Source organism: Dunckerocampus dactyliophorus, chromosome 18 (genome assembly GCF_027744805.1).
Source record: "Dunckerocampus dactyliophorus isolate RoL2022-P2 chromosome 18, RoL_Ddac_1.1, whole genome shotgun sequence".
Lineage (NCBI taxonomy): Eukaryota > Metazoa > Chordata > Actinopteri > Syngnathiformes > Syngnathidae > Dunckerocampus > Dunckerocampus dactyliophorus.
The window spans coordinates 8,870,565-8,887,183 of NC_072836.1; the positions used below are offsets into that span (position 1 = coordinate 8,870,565).

At 40.2% G+C, this 16,619-nt stretch overlaps 3 protein-coding genes across 5 annotated transcripts in view; 2 read left to right on the forward strand and 1 right to left on the reverse strand.

Moving 5' to 3' along the window:
* The first annotated feature begins 39 nt into the window (after positions 1–39).
* Positions 40–2,889, forward strand: fn3krp (fructosamine 3 kinase related protein). 2 transcript variants are annotated; one of them, XM_054760187.1, is made up of 6 exons: positions 40–482; positions 617–768; positions 845–936; positions 1,758–1,840; positions 1,914–2,036; positions 2,108–2,889. In XM_054760187.1, exons 2-6 carry the CDS (start codon positions 626–628, stop codon positions 2,444–2,446), a joined length of 780 nt encoding a protein of 259 aa, XP_054616162.1. In that variant the 5' UTR covers positions 40–482; positions 617–625; the 3' UTR covers positions 2,447–2,889. The 2 variants fall into 2 exon arrangements, with proteins under 2 accessions (XP_054616162.1, XP_054616161.1); XM_054760186.1 differs by having other exon boundaries at positions 41–541.
* A 119-nt stretch (positions 2,890–3,008) lies between these two features.
* tbcd (tubulin folding cofactor D) overlaps positions 3,009–16,619 on the forward strand; it is a 36,757-nt gene continuing 23,146 nt past the window's right edge. Inside the window, exons 1-13 of the mRNA XM_054760174.1 lie at positions 3,009–3,520; positions 3,596–3,646; positions 3,719–3,816; positions 4,713–4,814; positions 4,906–5,052; positions 7,079–7,134; positions 9,024–9,156; positions 9,519–9,564; positions 10,143–10,275; positions 10,366–10,496; positions 10,580–10,640; positions 10,731–10,805; positions 10,883–10,977. Coding sequence (XP_054616149.1) covers positions 3,259–3,520; positions 3,596–3,646; positions 3,719–3,816; positions 4,713–4,814; positions 4,906–5,052; positions 7,079–7,134; positions 9,024–9,156; positions 9,519–9,564; positions 10,143–10,275; positions 10,366–10,496; positions 10,580–10,640; positions 10,731–10,805; positions 10,883–10,977 — 1,390 coding nt within the window. The 5' untranslated portion in view covers positions 3,009–3,258. The remainder of the gene's footprint in view (positions 3,521–3,595; positions 3,647–3,718; positions 3,817–4,712; positions 4,815–4,905; positions 5,053–7,078; positions 7,135–9,023; positions 9,157–9,518; positions 9,565–10,142; positions 10,276–10,365; positions 10,497–10,579; positions 10,641–10,730; positions 10,806–10,882; positions 10,978–16,619) is intronic.
* On the reverse strand, positions 8,823–16,580 carry znf750 (zinc finger protein 750). Of its 2 annotated transcripts, none has more exons than XM_054760184.1 (2): positions 13,153–14,357; positions 8,823–12,456 (listed from the first exon to the last, which is right to left on the reverse strand). In XM_054760184.1, the coding sequence occupies exons 1-2, from the start codon at positions 14,343–14,345 to the stop codon at positions 11,943–11,945; spliced, it is 1,707 nt and encodes a 568-aa protein (XP_054616159.1). In that variant the 5' UTR covers positions 14,346–14,357; the 3' UTR covers positions 8,823–11,942. The 2 variants fall into 2 exon arrangements, 1 of the variants encoding a protein (XP_054616159.1); XR_008566802.1 differs by lacking the exon at positions 13,153–14,357 and adding an exon at positions 16,465–16,580 and having other exon boundaries at positions 12,311–12,456.

The window sequence follows — 16,619 nt, forward strand, 5'->3', positions numbered from 1 at the left end:
GATCCGTTTCTGATTGGGCGGTGTGATACTAAAACTACGGATATTGATAAAGGCCAAAACAGATGTAAATACTATGCCAATACCGTTAGCTAAATAGGACTACTGGACTGTTTAAAGGCCAATCCTCAGACATTGGCAATAGGTCACTGAAATTTTGCGTAAACGCGTAAAACGGTTGTTTAAATTGTCGAAATCTTTAAATAAGTGTTTAACAAACTCAAACATTAGCTCACAGTGCTGCGTGGCGTCAAATGCTTGTGGGATGGGTCAGTCGAGACTTCGTTGTAAATAAACAAGTCGTATAATTTAACAGTGCGTAAGATCGACGCCATTTGTGCACATCCCGCTGCTGCACGCATTTCTTGTGTGGGTCGCTTGCAGAACTCCTTAAGGATTAGCAATGGAAGCTAAGTTAAAGAAGGAGTTGGGGACATCCATGTTAAAATCTGCAGGACAAGCTTCTGGTGGATGCATCAGCGAGGGTCAGAGTTTTGATACTGATACTGGAAAAGTGTTTGTAAAGATAAACCATAAGAGCCAGGTAACTGCGACCTGTTTTCACCCCGTTACTGTCATGCCTGTGAATGCTGTGCTTTTTTGTATTCTAACTCTTTAGGCTAAATTAATGTTTGATGGGGAAATGGCGAGTTTGGACGCCATATTAAAAACACAAACTATCAGAGTGCCCAAACCTGTGAAGGTGTTTGAGTTGGACACTGGAGGGTGTGTGTTTGTTATGGAGCATTTGGACATGCGTGGTCTAAACAAGTAAGACTTCTCTCATTCTGGCAATACTTAATGAAAAGTGATCTCATAAACTCATTTCATTATTTGCAATATTCAGATATTCAAAGAGACTTGGCGAGCAGTTGGCAGATCTTCATCTTCACAACAAGAAACAGCTGGAGAAAGTGCGCAAAGAGCAGCAGACAGTTGGTAATTTCAGCCTAACTGCACTTCTTTAAAATCAAATATTGACACATGTCGAAATGCCGTTTGACACCAGAAGGCTTTTTTGTTTAATTTCTTAAATGCTTGAGAAGCATCTCTCTGATGACCTCAAATATTAAGATTTAAAGGTAACCTATTATGCAAAAGTGACTTTTTAGTGATGGTCTAACCCGTTTACACCAAACTTGAGAATGATATACAATATCAATGTCCCTCACTTGTTTACTTCGCTTTTGAGAGGAGGCACTGAAATGGTCAATTTTTAAGTCTTCATGATATTATTGGGAAAAAAAACTATCATGAACATGATACAGATTTTAGACAACACACTTCCAATACAATATTGTGGGACCTCTGAAACTTATTGATGAAAAATAGCATAATGTGTGACCTTAATAACAATATTTTGTCACATTAAAGCTTATTTTGCCACTAAAATCATAATGGTTGCTTTCTTATATCTCAAAAATGATGTTGGATACATATTTCCTCAAATAGTGACCATAATATTTACATTTACTTACATTACTTGTATTTACTTTATATTTATTCTATGTTTTTTGTCTTAAGTAAGTCATTTGATTGGTCAACGGAACTGTTCATTCAAATAGAAATCAGGCTTTGTGTGCTATAGATTGGGGACTTTTTTAAAATTATTATTTTTTTTTTACTGTGGGCTCCCAATGGCATTTATTTGTTTCTGCGATTTATTACGATATGGCATCTATTACTGTAAAGTGGAGGCTGCTATCTGAGGATGAAGTGAAAGTGAATTGTCCATGTATTAGTCCTGTCTCTGTTAATAGGAAAAGGAGCTGGTCAGCCTGAGGGGGCTTATGTGGACAAATTTGGGTTCCCTACCACCACATGCTGTGGATACTTACCACAGGTAAAATACACATGGATGTCATTGCAGTCTTATGTGTAGGACGTAGGGTTAAATTGTGGCTTTTGTTGAACAGGAAAATGAATGGCAGGATGACTGGGTGACATTTTTCACACAACAGAGGCTTCAGCTTCAGTTAAACCTGTTGGAGGAATCTCATGGAGATAGAGAAGCCAGAGAGCTTTGGGCACGGCTTCAGGTACACCTCCACACCTCACTAGAGCCATTTATGTGCGCAATAATAACCTTAAATTACACTCATCTTTACAGTTGAAGCTCCCCCAGTTTTTCAAAGAGGCGGAGCTTGTCCCCGCCCTTCTCCATGGAGACTTATGGGGAGGCAACGTGGCAGAATCCGGTGAAGGACCGATAACATTTGACCCTGCTTCCTTCTACGGCCATTCAGAGTTTGAGTTGGGACTCACTGGGATGTTTGGAGGGTTTAACAGCTCGTTTTACTCTGCATACCATGATAAAATTCCGAAGGCACCTGGCTTTGCAAAGAGAAACCAGCTTTACCAACTTTTTCACTACCTGAACCACTGGAACCACTTTGGCGGAGGCTACAGAGGCTCATCAATAAGTGTGATGAAGGACCTACTGAAATAACTGCAGTCATACTCCTGTCGTGACAGTCTTAATAAACATAAGCCAGGCTTAAGATACAAGATACATGCATGTATAATGCTCTGTAATTACTCTTGCTTTAAATTGCACGAAATTCCAACAGTGAAAAAATAACTAAGTCTGTACAGTTTGCTTTAATAATAATGATGCTCAGTTTTGCTTATTCATTATCATGGTTGTGTTGCGAGTCTGTCTACATGTCTGTGAGACAAAAATGTATCTAATTTAATATAATAGAACTCAAAATGTGTTTTTTGGGGAAAAAGATGAAAATGTAAAAATAAATGTTCAGAATTTGCAGTCGTACAAACCGTAAACAAAGAAGACGTGTAATAACACAGAAATGAAAGACAGCCACTGTTCACCATTGAAATTCAACAATGCAAATGAACAATCTGAAACAACAAACATGAGCACACAAAATAAATAAAAGTTGCACAACGTATTTTACTGTTTTGTTTTCTTTCCGGGTATGGATATGTTGACGCACGCGTACTAAAGTCAGTAGTTGGACTTTTTCGGTTGCCGTACTATTTGGGCGTGAACTTATCATACTGACAGTCCACTCTTGATTTTAAGTTGAGTAGCTTTTCTTCTGATTGGCTGAGTAAATGTCATTTTATTTAACAGGCAACATCGTTGCATATATTTCATAAAAGGTAGCTTAATTAATGTATATATATTTTATGTACGTGAATGCAACATCCGTGTCACCCGCTCACATGCTATGTTTGCTAGCCGCGAATGATAACAATAGCGAGCTAGTTTCTATAGCATAACAGAACTTGGTCAAAATGGCTTTGTCCAAAAGTATTATTGAGGGCAAGATGGGTTTAGCTGATATGAAGATCGGCTGCGCGGGCGATGAAGCAAGCAAAACTGATTTAACTGGAACAGAAGAGATTGGGTGTTCGGTTGATGCAGGAGCTGTGGTTCTGAAAACGTGTGTGTTGGAGGGCTTCAATGAGAGGGACATGACCGAAGCTCTCATCGCCAGTCTGCCGGAGGTCCACGGAGAGCTGGCCAGCAGAGAGTCCACCACGGAGAAGCTCCTTGGTGAGGCCCAATGAATGTAATGAAGTCGTTGTAAACCACTGCCATAATCTGCTTGTACGCCACTGTCACCGACAGTGACACTCAACCAGTACAGAGACCAGCCTCATCTTCTAGACCCACACCTGGGTATGTTGTAAACACAAAGCTTAACCTCATGTTTACATCACATTACCAGCCATGTTTACTTAAATGTTGCAGAATGGATGGTGAATATGATACTGGAATTCGTGAGGAAGGAAGACTGCCCTTTTTCCCTGTTTCATTTGGGCTTCAAGTTTCTTTACGTCATCTGTAAGGTCAGACATTAATGTCGCTTGTCTAAAATTACAAACATCAGACTGACATGTATTCAGATTGCAGTTTCTTTGTGGCCATATTATACAGTTTTCACCCATTTTAAACAGGTTTCATTGATGCCACAATAGTGTATTGAAAGTCTAGCGCTGTTGCTGGAATTTAATTTCAAAGTGCTTATAGTAAGCCCTACTGGGAGCCGTTTTGTGTGTATGTAGCTTTAATACTAATGAGCTATGTTTGTCTCGACAGAGCGTGTGGCTCCAAGAGTTGGTATGGTATACTGTACTTTATCAACTCTTTACATATACACGATAACTTTGCACTTGTCCTCTGTAATAGATGCCATATATCACATATGACACTAAACATTAACGAGTGGGACAGAGCACACTAATGTTAGCAACAGCATAGCTATGTGAGCAACAGTGCTAACATAGTTTAACAGCAACGTCATGTTAAGTTGGCCTATTCGCTGAAGAAAAACAAAATGATCATAAATACAGCACCCACGCCTATAGCTGACTGGCGGGGCTCCAGGATTTATTTTAAGATGTGTAGAGAAGCCTGTAAAAATTAAAAAAAAAAAAAGCTGGCCTCCATGAAGTAGTGGGCCGATACACAAGGTGGGCTCATCTTGCTAGGGTTGGGTCAGAGGCGGTATCATGTCCATGAGGAAGGAGGTTTACTCTTCATGGGGCCATGAATAGCGTAAGTTTCAAAATCGACCTTTTGAGCAACTCTTCTCTTAAAAGCCGAGCCACTAATCGAGGGAGTTGATAGATTTTTCTCACGTTTGGTGCACATAAACAAGTTCTAAGAACACATATTATTGTTAGAACATCATTAAAAAGTTCATTTTGCATCATTGCATGTATTTATTTGTATCTCTGCCCAGGTGCGAGGCTATAAAATCTTCATGCGACGTTTCCCTCATGAGGTCGCTGACATCCAGCCGGTTCTGGATTTGCTGTCCAGGCAGGACCCGACAGACACGGAGGTTCAAACAACACAGGACAAGTTTTGTTGTCCCGTTCATCAGATGCGAGATAATATTGTGTGTGTTTTTAAATCACTTTTCATGTCACTAGACATGGGAGACGCGCTACATGCTGTTGCTGTGGCTGTCCATGACGTGCCTCACGCCCTTTGACCTTTCTCGTCTGGATGGACATTTGGAGTCTGAATGTGGCCAAGCCAGAGTGCCCATCATGGACCGTATTCTGGCGATCGCGAAGGCAAGTTGAACTGATGCCATATCTCAAAATAAGTGTAACCTTTAAAGTCGAATGCTTCGCCAGATCAAGCAATTCGGAATTCGATCAAAGCTTTCTAGACAAATACGGTTCTCAAGTCAATGGAAAGCCTTGTGTCCTGTACTGCTATTGCACATCTGGTCATGCATCATATCTCATGAGACTTCATTGCATTGAGCATCTGAAGGCAAAGATGAAAAATGTGATGGCAAGCATAGAACAGCAGGAAAGTGAACCTTTTGCAACATAAGAACATGATGCATGCATACAGTATCTGTCCAGGCAGCTCAGTACAATCTGGTTAAAGCGACACAGAGGTGGCAAAAATTATGAAAGAACTTGGAACATATATCTCAAAGTCAGCTGGCTTTACTGTTAATGTGAAGAGACTGGCCACCCAAGCCACACAGTGGACACACAGTGTCCTCCCTCTGCACATTCACCACCACATCACCCTTGTACTTTATCGCAATTAAAAGAGAAAACTCCATTGCATTTACATTTTAACAATAAGCTGTTTAGCCTACTGTATCTATACACTTACATTACACTTATACTTACATTGCTAGCATTGGTCACGGGTCAAAGGGTGAGTATTTTACTCTTATTTCCAATAGTTAACAATTTTTTTACATTTGTAATGCAGTTAAGAATGTTAGAATGTTACTTAAATATCATAGCAGCGTGGTCCAAACCTTTTCCAGCGAGGACCACATACTGAAAAATGAAAGGATGCAAGGGTAACTGTGATATACGTGGAAAAAGCCTATTATTAGTATGAACTTTGCTCTGTTTTCCCCCCCACATTTTTTTTTAATTTCCATATATCTCAGCTTTCTTCTCAAATAATATTTGTAAAATTTCTTCTCGTAATATTATGACTTTATTGCCATAATACAGGTATTTAGAATTTATTCCCATAATATTATAACTTTTTCCTCAATCTAATTCAAAACAAAAATACTTTATTTTGTTTTTTTGTCTTAATATTTTGACTTTATTGTCATTAAATTACAGTTGTTTTTTCCAATTTCAGATTTTTTTATTTTCCAACTACTGTATTTCTACTTTCTTCATATACATTTTCTTCTTATAACTTTGACTTTATTCTCATAATAATGACTTTTTTCCCCCAACCTAATTTCCCCAAAATTACAACTTTATTTTGTTTTGTTTCTTATATAACTTTAAAAAAAAACATATTTTTCTTTAGCATTTCATTTCTTTAACTCTATGCTACTGAAAGTAAGTTAAGTGTTAAGTGTTTATTCTCATAAAACTGTGAAATTTTTTCTTGTTAGAATAAAACTTTTTTTTTTCGTATTTTGACTACTCTCATAAAATGACAGCTGTTTTTTTCAATTTTTGCTGTTTTTCAATTTTTATTTTCAAACTATGTCACCTTTCTTCTTGTAAATTTTCTTCTTGTAATTATTACTTTATTCCAGTAATATTTGGACTTTATTTTGTAACATAACTTTGTCCGCGATGTAATTTTCCAAAAAATTACAATTTTGTTTGTTTCTCATAACATTATTATGACTTTTTCTCAAATATTTCAACATTATGATACTAAAATGGCGTTATTTGTTCTCATAATATTACATTATTCTCATAAAATTACAACTTTTACAAATTTTTCTCTTAATATTTTGATTTTATTGTTGTAAAATTACTGCTGTTTTTTCTATTTTTGCTGGTAGAATTAAAACTTTTTTTTTTTTAGTTTTCTTGTTATATTATATTTTTCGAATGCACCACGGGCCAACAAAAAAGCAGCAGCAGGCTGCAAATGGCCCCCGGGCTGCACCTTGGGCACCCTTGCTGTGACGTGAATGGGGTTCATGATGGGGAGACAATTTGACCCTGGAAGGGATTATTTTTATTTCCGTCTTTTTCTATGGGAAAAATGTTAACAAATCAAAGGTGATGATGTTACATGATGTTGTATGTTTTATGTAACATTGTTTATGACAGTTGAGTCAACAGTAGCGTTTTCTCCTTGCAGTCGTATCTCGCCGTCAGTGATAGTTCCAGGGATGCTGCATCTGTGCTGGTATCCAAGTAAGTCACAGTCCTTTCAACAAATCACATTAATTCTATCAGGGGTGCACACACTTTTTCAGCATGCAAGTTACAATCTACCTCTTACTATAAAAGAGGAAAACATATGTATAAAATCTAACCGTTAAACTTTGAAAATACTATACGAAATACTCATGATTAGTATTTCACATTCACAGTTTCCAGGTAATCAAAGTAGTTGATATCATTCAGTAATTCACAATTCAATTAAATATGGCAAAGAAGATAATTGCACATAATTCCTTAATAGTTGTGCACATAACGTCATTAGTATGAATGCGCAGGTCAGTATATCAAAATAGCTATGTAGCGTTCATTATACACACAGCTCATGTATTATGTCCAGTATTTATAAAACGATTATGCAAAAGCCAATGCAGCCGAAGTCAAAGCAACAAATTAAAAAGGTTTCAGCAATGGGCATATTTTCCAATTAATCATGAAATAATAAGAAAAGTGTAGAAAACACACATTTCTATAGTGGAGTTCAGGACGTGGAGCAGAGCCATCAAACAACTGACTACATAACTAGCAGGTGCAAGTGTACGGATAACTTTTGTTAAAGATGTAGGCATCTTACTGCTGAGTTAGTTTATCCATAATCTGAATAGTAACAATGAACTTTGCATTTCTGTGTGCCGCTTATTTAGTCGCCTGTTCACCACTTAATCTTTGCCACGTAGGAGCAACAGCAAATCAAGAGGGGAGTTTAATGTCAGCTGACTGATGTCATGTGATCTTCAAAGTGACTTTTATGACGTGGGTAACACATGCAATCGACCCACACTACCCCTGTCGATCGTGATTGACGTAATGGGCAGCACAGCGCTAGTCTATACAACTCTTATTGCAGTTTTTTTTGCATATGAATTCAGATTATTCTTGTACAGTGGATCCCCTCTGTTTGCAAGGGTTATGCGTCAAGACCCTCGAATGACGGGAACAGCGACTAGTGAACAGACCCATAAAAGCCCTAAATATGTGTATTTTTGATGCTCTAAACCATATAATATGTCTCTCACAGGCATTTAATTTTTTGCATAATTAGCCATGGCGCATTTTCATATAATTTTTATGACGCTGTGAGAGACAACGTGAGCAAAAAATATGAAAAGCAAAACAAATGTCTAGAAAAACAAATTAATATTCAATTGAAGCCCAGAAAAAGTTGCTAAAAGTTGCTAAAAGTCGCAAGTTTTTGAGGGACAAAGTTTGTAAGTTGGCAACACTGATCCTTTCTGCTACGTTTTCTTATTCTCTGGTAGACTAAGTGCGCATGAGGTATGTTTAGAAGCAGAGTCACAATGTCATCTACGCTATTGAGTTGTAACGACAAGCGAATAGACAAATTGTATCAACTATTCTGCTTTAACAGGGATAACAATGGCTACCAAAGTGATATCATGCTCAGCTGTATGTTTATTTAGACGGTTACCTTTTGTTGAAGGTTGCCTCTTGTTGACGGGTATATTCTCTGGTACACCAGGTGTGTATGAGGTATGTTAAGAAGCAGAGGCATGATACCATCTACTCTATTGAGTTGAAACGACAAGTTACATTCACAGACAGTCCCATTATAATGTGTTTATGAGCAAATTTACTCGTGACGGGCCGTGGCGGTCACTCTCCGGCCACCCCGCTGGCCATCTAGACATTTCAGGTATCGACCCATTGTCACCCCTATGTGAGTAATATTTCTGCCTCCGCCACTGGTGACGGGCCACCACAAGAATAGAAAACACTGGATCTACTGTACTAGTAGATGTCTTTCAACTGCACCGTGTGGCCACTAGAGGACAGGGTTGTGCTGGAAATGACTTTCTGTCTCTCTGAAATGTTCTTTACTCATGTCTACATGTTCTCTTCAGGTTCATGACACGTCCTGATGTGCAAAAGAAGTGCCTTGGAGACTTTTTGGAATGGAGCCTTCGCACTATATCCCAAACAAATGACCAGTCAGTGCACTCCATTATGTTGCTGGATGGATCTCTTCAGGCCCTGGTAAACACACACTCAGGTCACATCACAATCACAATATGTGTCCATATTTGAAGACAATAGTTAACAATGTAGCCAATGAACTCATGCAAAGTTATTGTGATTGAATTTAATTGAAGCCACATGGCTTTGTGTTAGCTAAGGTGATGTCAGTCCGTCAGCGTACAGTATTTATGGCACTGTGGCATATGCGGTAAACTTGAATAACGTGTTTCTATAACGTCTCCTCTTGTTGTGAAGCAGTGCTTCAGGTGTTCAAAACTGAGGCCTGCCCTGAAAAACAATGTGCTTTTTGTATGTCTAATTGGTACAATGCATCATGAACATTGCCGTTTCTTGTCGGCATCTTGTTTGTATTCCAACAGGCGACGCTTTTCAAACACGGCAAACGTGACGACCTCTTACAGCACGGTAGGTTCCCCTTAGGAGTTTTGCCTTTGGACACGACTGCAGTTGACATATAATAATCAAGGTGTGATTAAAGTGTAGACTTTCAGCTCTAATTTAAGAGGTGTCACCAAATTTGACATTTGTTTTATGCAGAGTCCCTCCATTTCCAGGGGCTCAAAAGTTTGTAGTGTAAATAGATTATTTAAAGACTTACAGGGTATTATCCAAAAACTCCTCAGGCAGTTTCCACCAAACTGTCACAATTATGATGTGAATCAGGACAGGATTTTGTTTTTGTTTTTTATACCACAGTTTGGTGCCGATGCAACTTAAAATGCCTCGGCGAGGATTTGCTCTCCACTGAGTGCCATTGTAGTTTAAGGAGTTGAGTTCGGTTGCTCTTGCCTGTGGTAACAAAGATTTGTGAATACAAATAATACTGTCTATTTGCATGCAGACAGGTTAGGTGTCCTTTGAATTCATGGAAATGTGGTTTTATCTAAACAGGGGATGCTAGGAGTTTTTTTTTTCCCTATTCTTGTTTCTTTCATTATTTAAGCATTTTCAAAATGATTGCTGTTTTCATCCTTGCTCCCCAGCTCCTACCGTTTTGCAGTGTCTGGAACAGAAACATCTGTCAGAGAGCAGTGAGGCCATGCTGAGGAAGCTCAACGTCAAACTGATCCAGAGACTGGGCCTCACCTACCTGAAGCCTCGTTTGGCCCCTTGGAGGTAAGACACAAACCTGATAATAAAGTATCTGCTACTTAGCTTTAACATTACACACGTGCTCCTTCTCCTTGTGCATTGATGTTTTTGCAGGTACCAGAGAGGAAGCAGGTCCATAACATCCACTCTTTTGACCAACACTCACTCAACAGAGACCGGAGCCGTCAAAGGGACACAAGTGGAGGAGGATTATGATATTCCTGAGGAGTTAGAGACCGTTATTGGTGAGGTTCTAAATAATACGTTCGTTTCAAGTTACACAGCCTCTGTAGTAGATAATCCAGTGTGTTCTTGGATGTGTTGTTAGAGCATCTGCTGGTGGGACTTAAGGATAAGGAAACAATAGTGCGTTGGTCTGCAGCAAAAGGGTAACAGTGTTCGTAATAGTTAAACATTTTTGCTACTTTTTGGTGTTGCGTTTCTCTAATGACAAAGTTGTGTCTTTTTAACCCATAAAGTGTGGGGAGAGTGACGGGGAGGCTTCCAAAGGAGCTAGCAGATGAGGTGGTCGCATCAGTGCTGGACTGCTTCAGGTACTGTCCATCATGCTGTCTTAGTACATTTCTTCTAGTTGTTCTTTTTCAACCCAGTTTGTGCGTTCACGTTAAAGCTTCCAGGAAACTGACAACACTTGGCATGGAGGCTGTCTGGCTCTTGCGGAACTTGGACGGAGAGGCCTACTGCTGCCCTCCAGATTGACAGATGGTAGGCGGCCATTACTTGCACATCAGTACTTGCGCATAGATCATTATTTTTATATTTCTTTATTCAGTTTTTCTGCAAGTGGACTTCACAAAAAGGGTCCATATTTTAATGTACAGTAAACATAACCTATAAACAGTCCTCGTCACCTTTTCCGATCAAGACATGCACATTCCCTTTCCTGGCAAGTCATCAGGTACACCTGCACAAGACCTTTATCAAAAATTCTGCCTTTGCAAAGATAATACTGTACATGACCTAAATATAAGACTTTTTTTCCCCTAGAAAAAAAGTGTAAAAAAGAAGACGTCGACAGATTTATTCAAACCAACATGTAGCACCAAACAGCTTTTCCCCCAAGAGAGTCAAAGCTTTTCTTACTGTCACTCACACCGTGAACTAAAGAGAGGCGACACAGAGGCCCGCCGGAAAAAAGCGTTGAAACAAATATTGAGCAGCTAAGAAACATGATGAATGGAATTTAATTTCACTGATATTTAAAACTTGATTTTAAAAAACAAAATGGATTTTGATTTAAAACATATTTTTCCATAAACTGCTCTTGACAAGAGGGGTCTGCTTATATACGAGTCAATACGATCATGTTCAGTTTTGAGATTATATCTGTTATATTTAATAATATTATATTTTTCATGCAGTATTTTGTCACCTCATGTTGATAAATAAGGTAACCAAAATATTAGAAACAACACTGCAAACTACAACCACAAGAGTAAACATGTGAGTACCTTACTCATATTATGCAGGTGTACCTAATGTTGTGTCCAGTGAGTGTATGTGTGTACATAAAAACATATTTACATAGTATACCTTACAGGCAGTGCTATAGACATGTTTTCCTGGTTTCTGGTGGTTTATTTACAGTCTTTCAGTGCTTCGGTAATGATGTTCAATAGGCTGATTAGATTAAAGCTTTTTTGGAATTTATACAAAATAATATTGCATGTTTAGCAGCAGCGAGGCCTCCTCCTTGCATTCTGCGTTGCCACTTTTGCTCTCTTGTTTGGTTTATGATGTGTTTTTGCTTGGTTTGATCGTTTCACACCTCTCACGGTAGCCCTGGTTGTGCGCTTTGTCTTTCCCGGTGCACCATGATCTGTGGAATCCTCTGTGAGTTCCCCTGCCGTCTCAAAGTCGCGCGAAGAGGCAGCTGTGCTCGCTATGGAGAGCTGACAGAGTGCGAGCGCCGCTGTCTGCCTCTGGTCCAATGTTTCTTCATCCCTGCTCAGCTGATGATCATCCGAAGAGCGAAGACTGAGGTTCAGAGGCAACTCTGCCCCCGTTGGCTCATCTGTGTCAGAGCTGCTCTCTCTGTGCTCGGATATAATTCTGTCTTTGTTGTGGGTTCTCGTTGAGAGGTTTAGCGGTGCCGGATCTCCTCTGTTGTCCTCATCTTCCTGTTCGGATGTAGTTTCAGGACATGACTCAGACACAGCGGAATATCTGCTGTTGTCAGCTGATCTGTAAAAGAGATCAAGTTGGTGCTACATGAATGAAAGTGATCAAGTTTCCACTAAAGTTGCAGTTTGTTGGCGACCAAAATTACACTTTTGACAAAGGCTTCAGGCGAAATGTGTGTGTTTTTGGGGTTTCTTTTTTATATATCGCTTAATTTCCTAGTGAGTAACACAGATGCAGAGGTAAATATCTACTGGTGATGGGCAGAATAATTGATGAAGCGAGGGGTCCTCAAACTTTTTACACCAAGTAAAACCTCAAAAATGTTTTTGCCATCACAATTTATCTTTGAACTAGTGGCTTGTACGCCGTTATTTAGTTTGTGGTGTATGAGGTGAGTTTAATAGTCATATTTCAGCATATCATATTTTGAATTTGAAATCAGTTTTAGCAAATATTTGGTTATCTTTTGATTATTTCATACATAATTAGGATATTTTTTTTTATTTAATGTTATTATTTTTGGAAAACGGCTGGTTTACTTGATTGCGAAATTGGAAGGTAGTACTTGGCTGCAACCAGCAGAGGCGCTGTGGATTTGCGCTCAACTAGTTGCCTACTACACGACAAAGTTGAGCTTCTATGGCACAACTCATCTGGGCAGCATTATTCCGATCAATGAAATACTGGCATTGAAACTGGAGTTCAGAAAGCTTGGTTGATGATGGAAAAGATACACAACGGTGGCAATTTCCTTACCCTCCATCCATGAGCAGAGTTCCTAACTGCAGCAAGCTCTCCGCCGTATCCTTACGCCTGGCGTCAGTCTGCATCTGCTGAACAGCTGTCGATCGCAGACGCTCGTCCAAGTTGGGGTCCTGTGCCGCGTCCCCGCCATCGCTCTGGGTGACCTGTGCATGACTAGGTCTGTCAGGGGATCCCAAAGCTGAACAGCCCTCCTTTGGGCTCAGCCTGGTTGCCTTGTCTCCACTTTGCCTGTGTCCCAGCTGCTCTTGTTCGGCGGCGTTGAAATGACTGGGATGAGATTGCATGTAAAAATGGTAATCTTTAGACCCGAGGGTTGGTCTGTCCCAGTCCATAGGAAGATATCGTGATGCTGTGATGGGCGTGGAGAGCTCATGGGGTCTGTACAAGCTGTAATGAAAGGGGTGGATTGGGTGGCAGTATCTGTATGGGTAAGGTGGGAAGAGTGAAGCAGGATGCGGTGGAGCGATGGCGTGTGGTACCACTGGCCTTTGGGAAACTGGAACCTCTACCCGGAAAGAAGAATTCGGCTCATTTGCATTTTGGCTTGCAGTGTGGTAGTATGGCAAGGAGAAAGGCCGGTCAGGCAGGAGATAAGGAGAGTATTCGGGACCCATGGGAGTGGGGAATGACTTAAAAGTCCATGGGAATGCTGGGCGATTGAAATGAGGAATTTGTGGACGGTCTGACTGCTGCACGGATGTCTTGAAGGCTTTGTCATGGTTGGGCGTGACCAGGGAGAAGGCAGATGGGCGTGGCGTTGACTTGGTGTCATTGCTGTCCTGGTTGTCCGCTGCTGGAGCCTCCTCTTCCCTTTTCTCTCCCTCATGGATAGGACTTTGGCACCCAACATCAACCTCTTCCGTTCCATCACTAACCTCACCTTTGTTCTCCTTTGCCTCCTGTTGGCTCTGACCGATGGATATAACTCCTGGCGAGATTGGACCCTCCTTAAGCCCTCCTGGGGCGGTCTTTGCTGATGTCTTGACCTGTCGGGCCATCTGACTAATTTTCTGTGACATAAGGGAGATGGAGTTCTTACACAGGTTGTATTTCATGTGGTTAAAGAGGTGGGACTTCTCGTTGCAGGTGAAAGGACATTGGAAACACTGGTACTTGAATGGCTTCCCCAGCGGTCGGGGAATGTAGTGAGGCCTTTTCGGCTTGCGTTTCTGGGCAGTGTCCATCTCGAGCTTACTATCTCTAAAAAAAGACATTTGACCACATTACTTAGATATGTCCACCCACATCAATGGCATTATAAGACTGAAGTGTAAATATATAGGGCCCTGTGAAATCTTTTTTTTTTCCAAATTTATTTATTTCTGTTTTAATTTTTTTAATTTAGTTTTTTTTTTTTTTCTTGGAACTTTTTACAGTTATTTTACCAGCATTGAGTGTGTACTTTTGGGACAGGAAGTAAAATGTCCGTTAATTAAATGCAAAAATCCTTACATTTATTCTTGCAGTGCATCATTCAGAAACAGATGTACCTCGGCAAACCTTCAGCCGTCAGCTTCTACACGCACAAAATCCTCAACAAACTGTAATGCTCATGCTTGTGGTTAAGGAAGACGTAGTCACCAATGCAATTCCATTTGCGTTATTAATGTAAAAAAATTTTTATGACGCCCTGATTTTCACAATTAGACAGTCTGTGGTGAAAAGGCCTGAAGTGTGTGTTGAGAATGTCTGTTGAAGGCGAGCTGGCAGGAAGAATAAACATGTCATGTTTTTATTGGCCAATTCCACCATTCTGTTTACGGTTTAGCTAATGCGGAAATCATAGGGCCCTATGTATGACTCTGGGGTGTTCTAATTTTTCCACATGGCTCTTTGTGCTGCCACCTGTAAGTTGTAGTCAAAATGCTTAGGCAGACATAATAGCATACATGCAATACAGATATCCTCAACGTTTTCTAATCATTAAACAAATGGTCAGTGACTTATAACCAACTAGTTGCTTAATCCCGCCTGTGCCCCTGCAACATGTTGCTTAACGGCGGCCATCCAAACCAAAACAGAATACAAGTTTAAGCAGAAAGCACATGAACTGGCAACTATCTAACGTCTCAGCTCAACCTAAATACCAATAGCAAACAAGTGCAGTTGTAGCTCCCTCAAAGAGTAAAGATGAAGCATACGGTGACCGTCAAGGGAACATTTTCTTCTGGCTTAAAAAATATATAAGGGTGTGTATATGTGAGTGATTAAAGCTACCTAGCACACATTCAGATGCCCAAGGATGTACAGTATGGGGCAACACACAAGGGAAGATGCTAATAAGGAATATAATTCTAACTAGGACAGAAAATCAAATCAAGAGTCCAAACTGTCATACGTAGCGTGACATTATTATTTTTAAACACTGGTGTGTTTCCCCTGGTCATACTTTTGCAAATAGTCGTGCTTAATGAAAGACCACAACACATTGGGACAATATTTGTTTTTGCAAATACTAGTGCAAAATCTCTAGCTGCCCAAAACACTGCACCCTGAGGCTAATATATTTTTACAACTGATCCTGCAAACTGGTTGGAGACCAAACAAGACAGGGATGAATATGCAAAACCTATGCAAATAAGTATGCAAGCCGTAGCTTTGCATAGGTGCACTCGGTTTTCTTGTGGTTTTAGTTAATTGGCGTGTGCGTAAAAGGCCTCCCCCTTGTGCCCACAATTGTTCACCTGCACACCGATTCAGATATCGCTCATCCCGGCGCGGCTAAGTCACAGGTGTCGGTTTGACTTACTGACAGAGACGTGCGGAGGGCGTGCTCTAACTTGCTACTTTCCCAAACTCACTGCCTCCTGTGTGGGATCCGGCAGACACCTGCTTCGCATGACTACACCTGCGGGATGCACCAATGATGAGCTCACCTGGCGCTGGCTAAAACAATCGAGGAAAAGCTTCACTACGCTGTACAAATCTGTACCTGGATGGGTACAAATAAATATGTCACCTTTTGGCTGTTCTGTAGAAATGAAACATCACCTAAACCTGTGGCGCATGGTGCCTCATGGAGAAACCTGCTTGTCATGAGCTGTCGCAAGAAGTTGTCCCTCAAGTTTCTGCCACTCCCTCACTAAGAACTCCAATTAGCTGTAAAATAGTTTTTTTTATGTAGGATGTTTGCAGTATATTTATACTGCTATTAAAACAGTTTAAATTAATCTTCCATGCTAGTGGAATGATACACACACAAATATCAGCGAGCACAATCATCACCAGTGGCAAAAAAGTGACCAAATATTCTAACATGTAACATAATGTAGCTTTTTTGTGACATTTTAAAATAGCTTTTACCTGCTCCAGATGAAACTTGAGGTCGTATCAGACGAACAGCTCCTCAGTCTGGTCTAAATAGTTCCTTCTGCTGTGACTTGTGTGTGTGTGTTTGTGTGTGGATGTCTGCGATCCAGCATGTGTATTGATATTAGTTGTGTGGTGAGTTCCTCTTT

Excerpts from the sequence above, each read along its gene's own strand:
- fn3krp (XM_054760186.1), top strand. The coding sequence starts at position 401 with ATGGAAGCTAAGTTAAAGAAGGAGTTGGGGACATCCATGTTAAAATCT. Across the intron at positions 937-1,757 it reads CAAAGAGCAGCAGACAGTTG|GAAAAGGAGCTGGTCAGCCT; the intron begins GTAATTTCAGCC and ends CTCTGTTAATAG. Across the intron at positions 1,841-1,913 it reads GCTGTGGATACTTACCACAG|GAAAATGAATGGCAGGATGA; the intron begins GTAAAATACACA and ends TTTGTTGAACAG.
- znf750 (XM_054760184.1), bottom strand. The coding sequence starts at position 14,345 with ATGGACACTGCCCAGAAACGCAAGCCGAAAAGGCCTCACTACATTCCC. Across the intron at positions 12,457-13,152 it reads ACTCTGCTCATGGATGGAGG|ATCAGCTGACAACAGCAGAT; the intron begins GTAAGGAAATTG and ends TCTCTTTTACAG.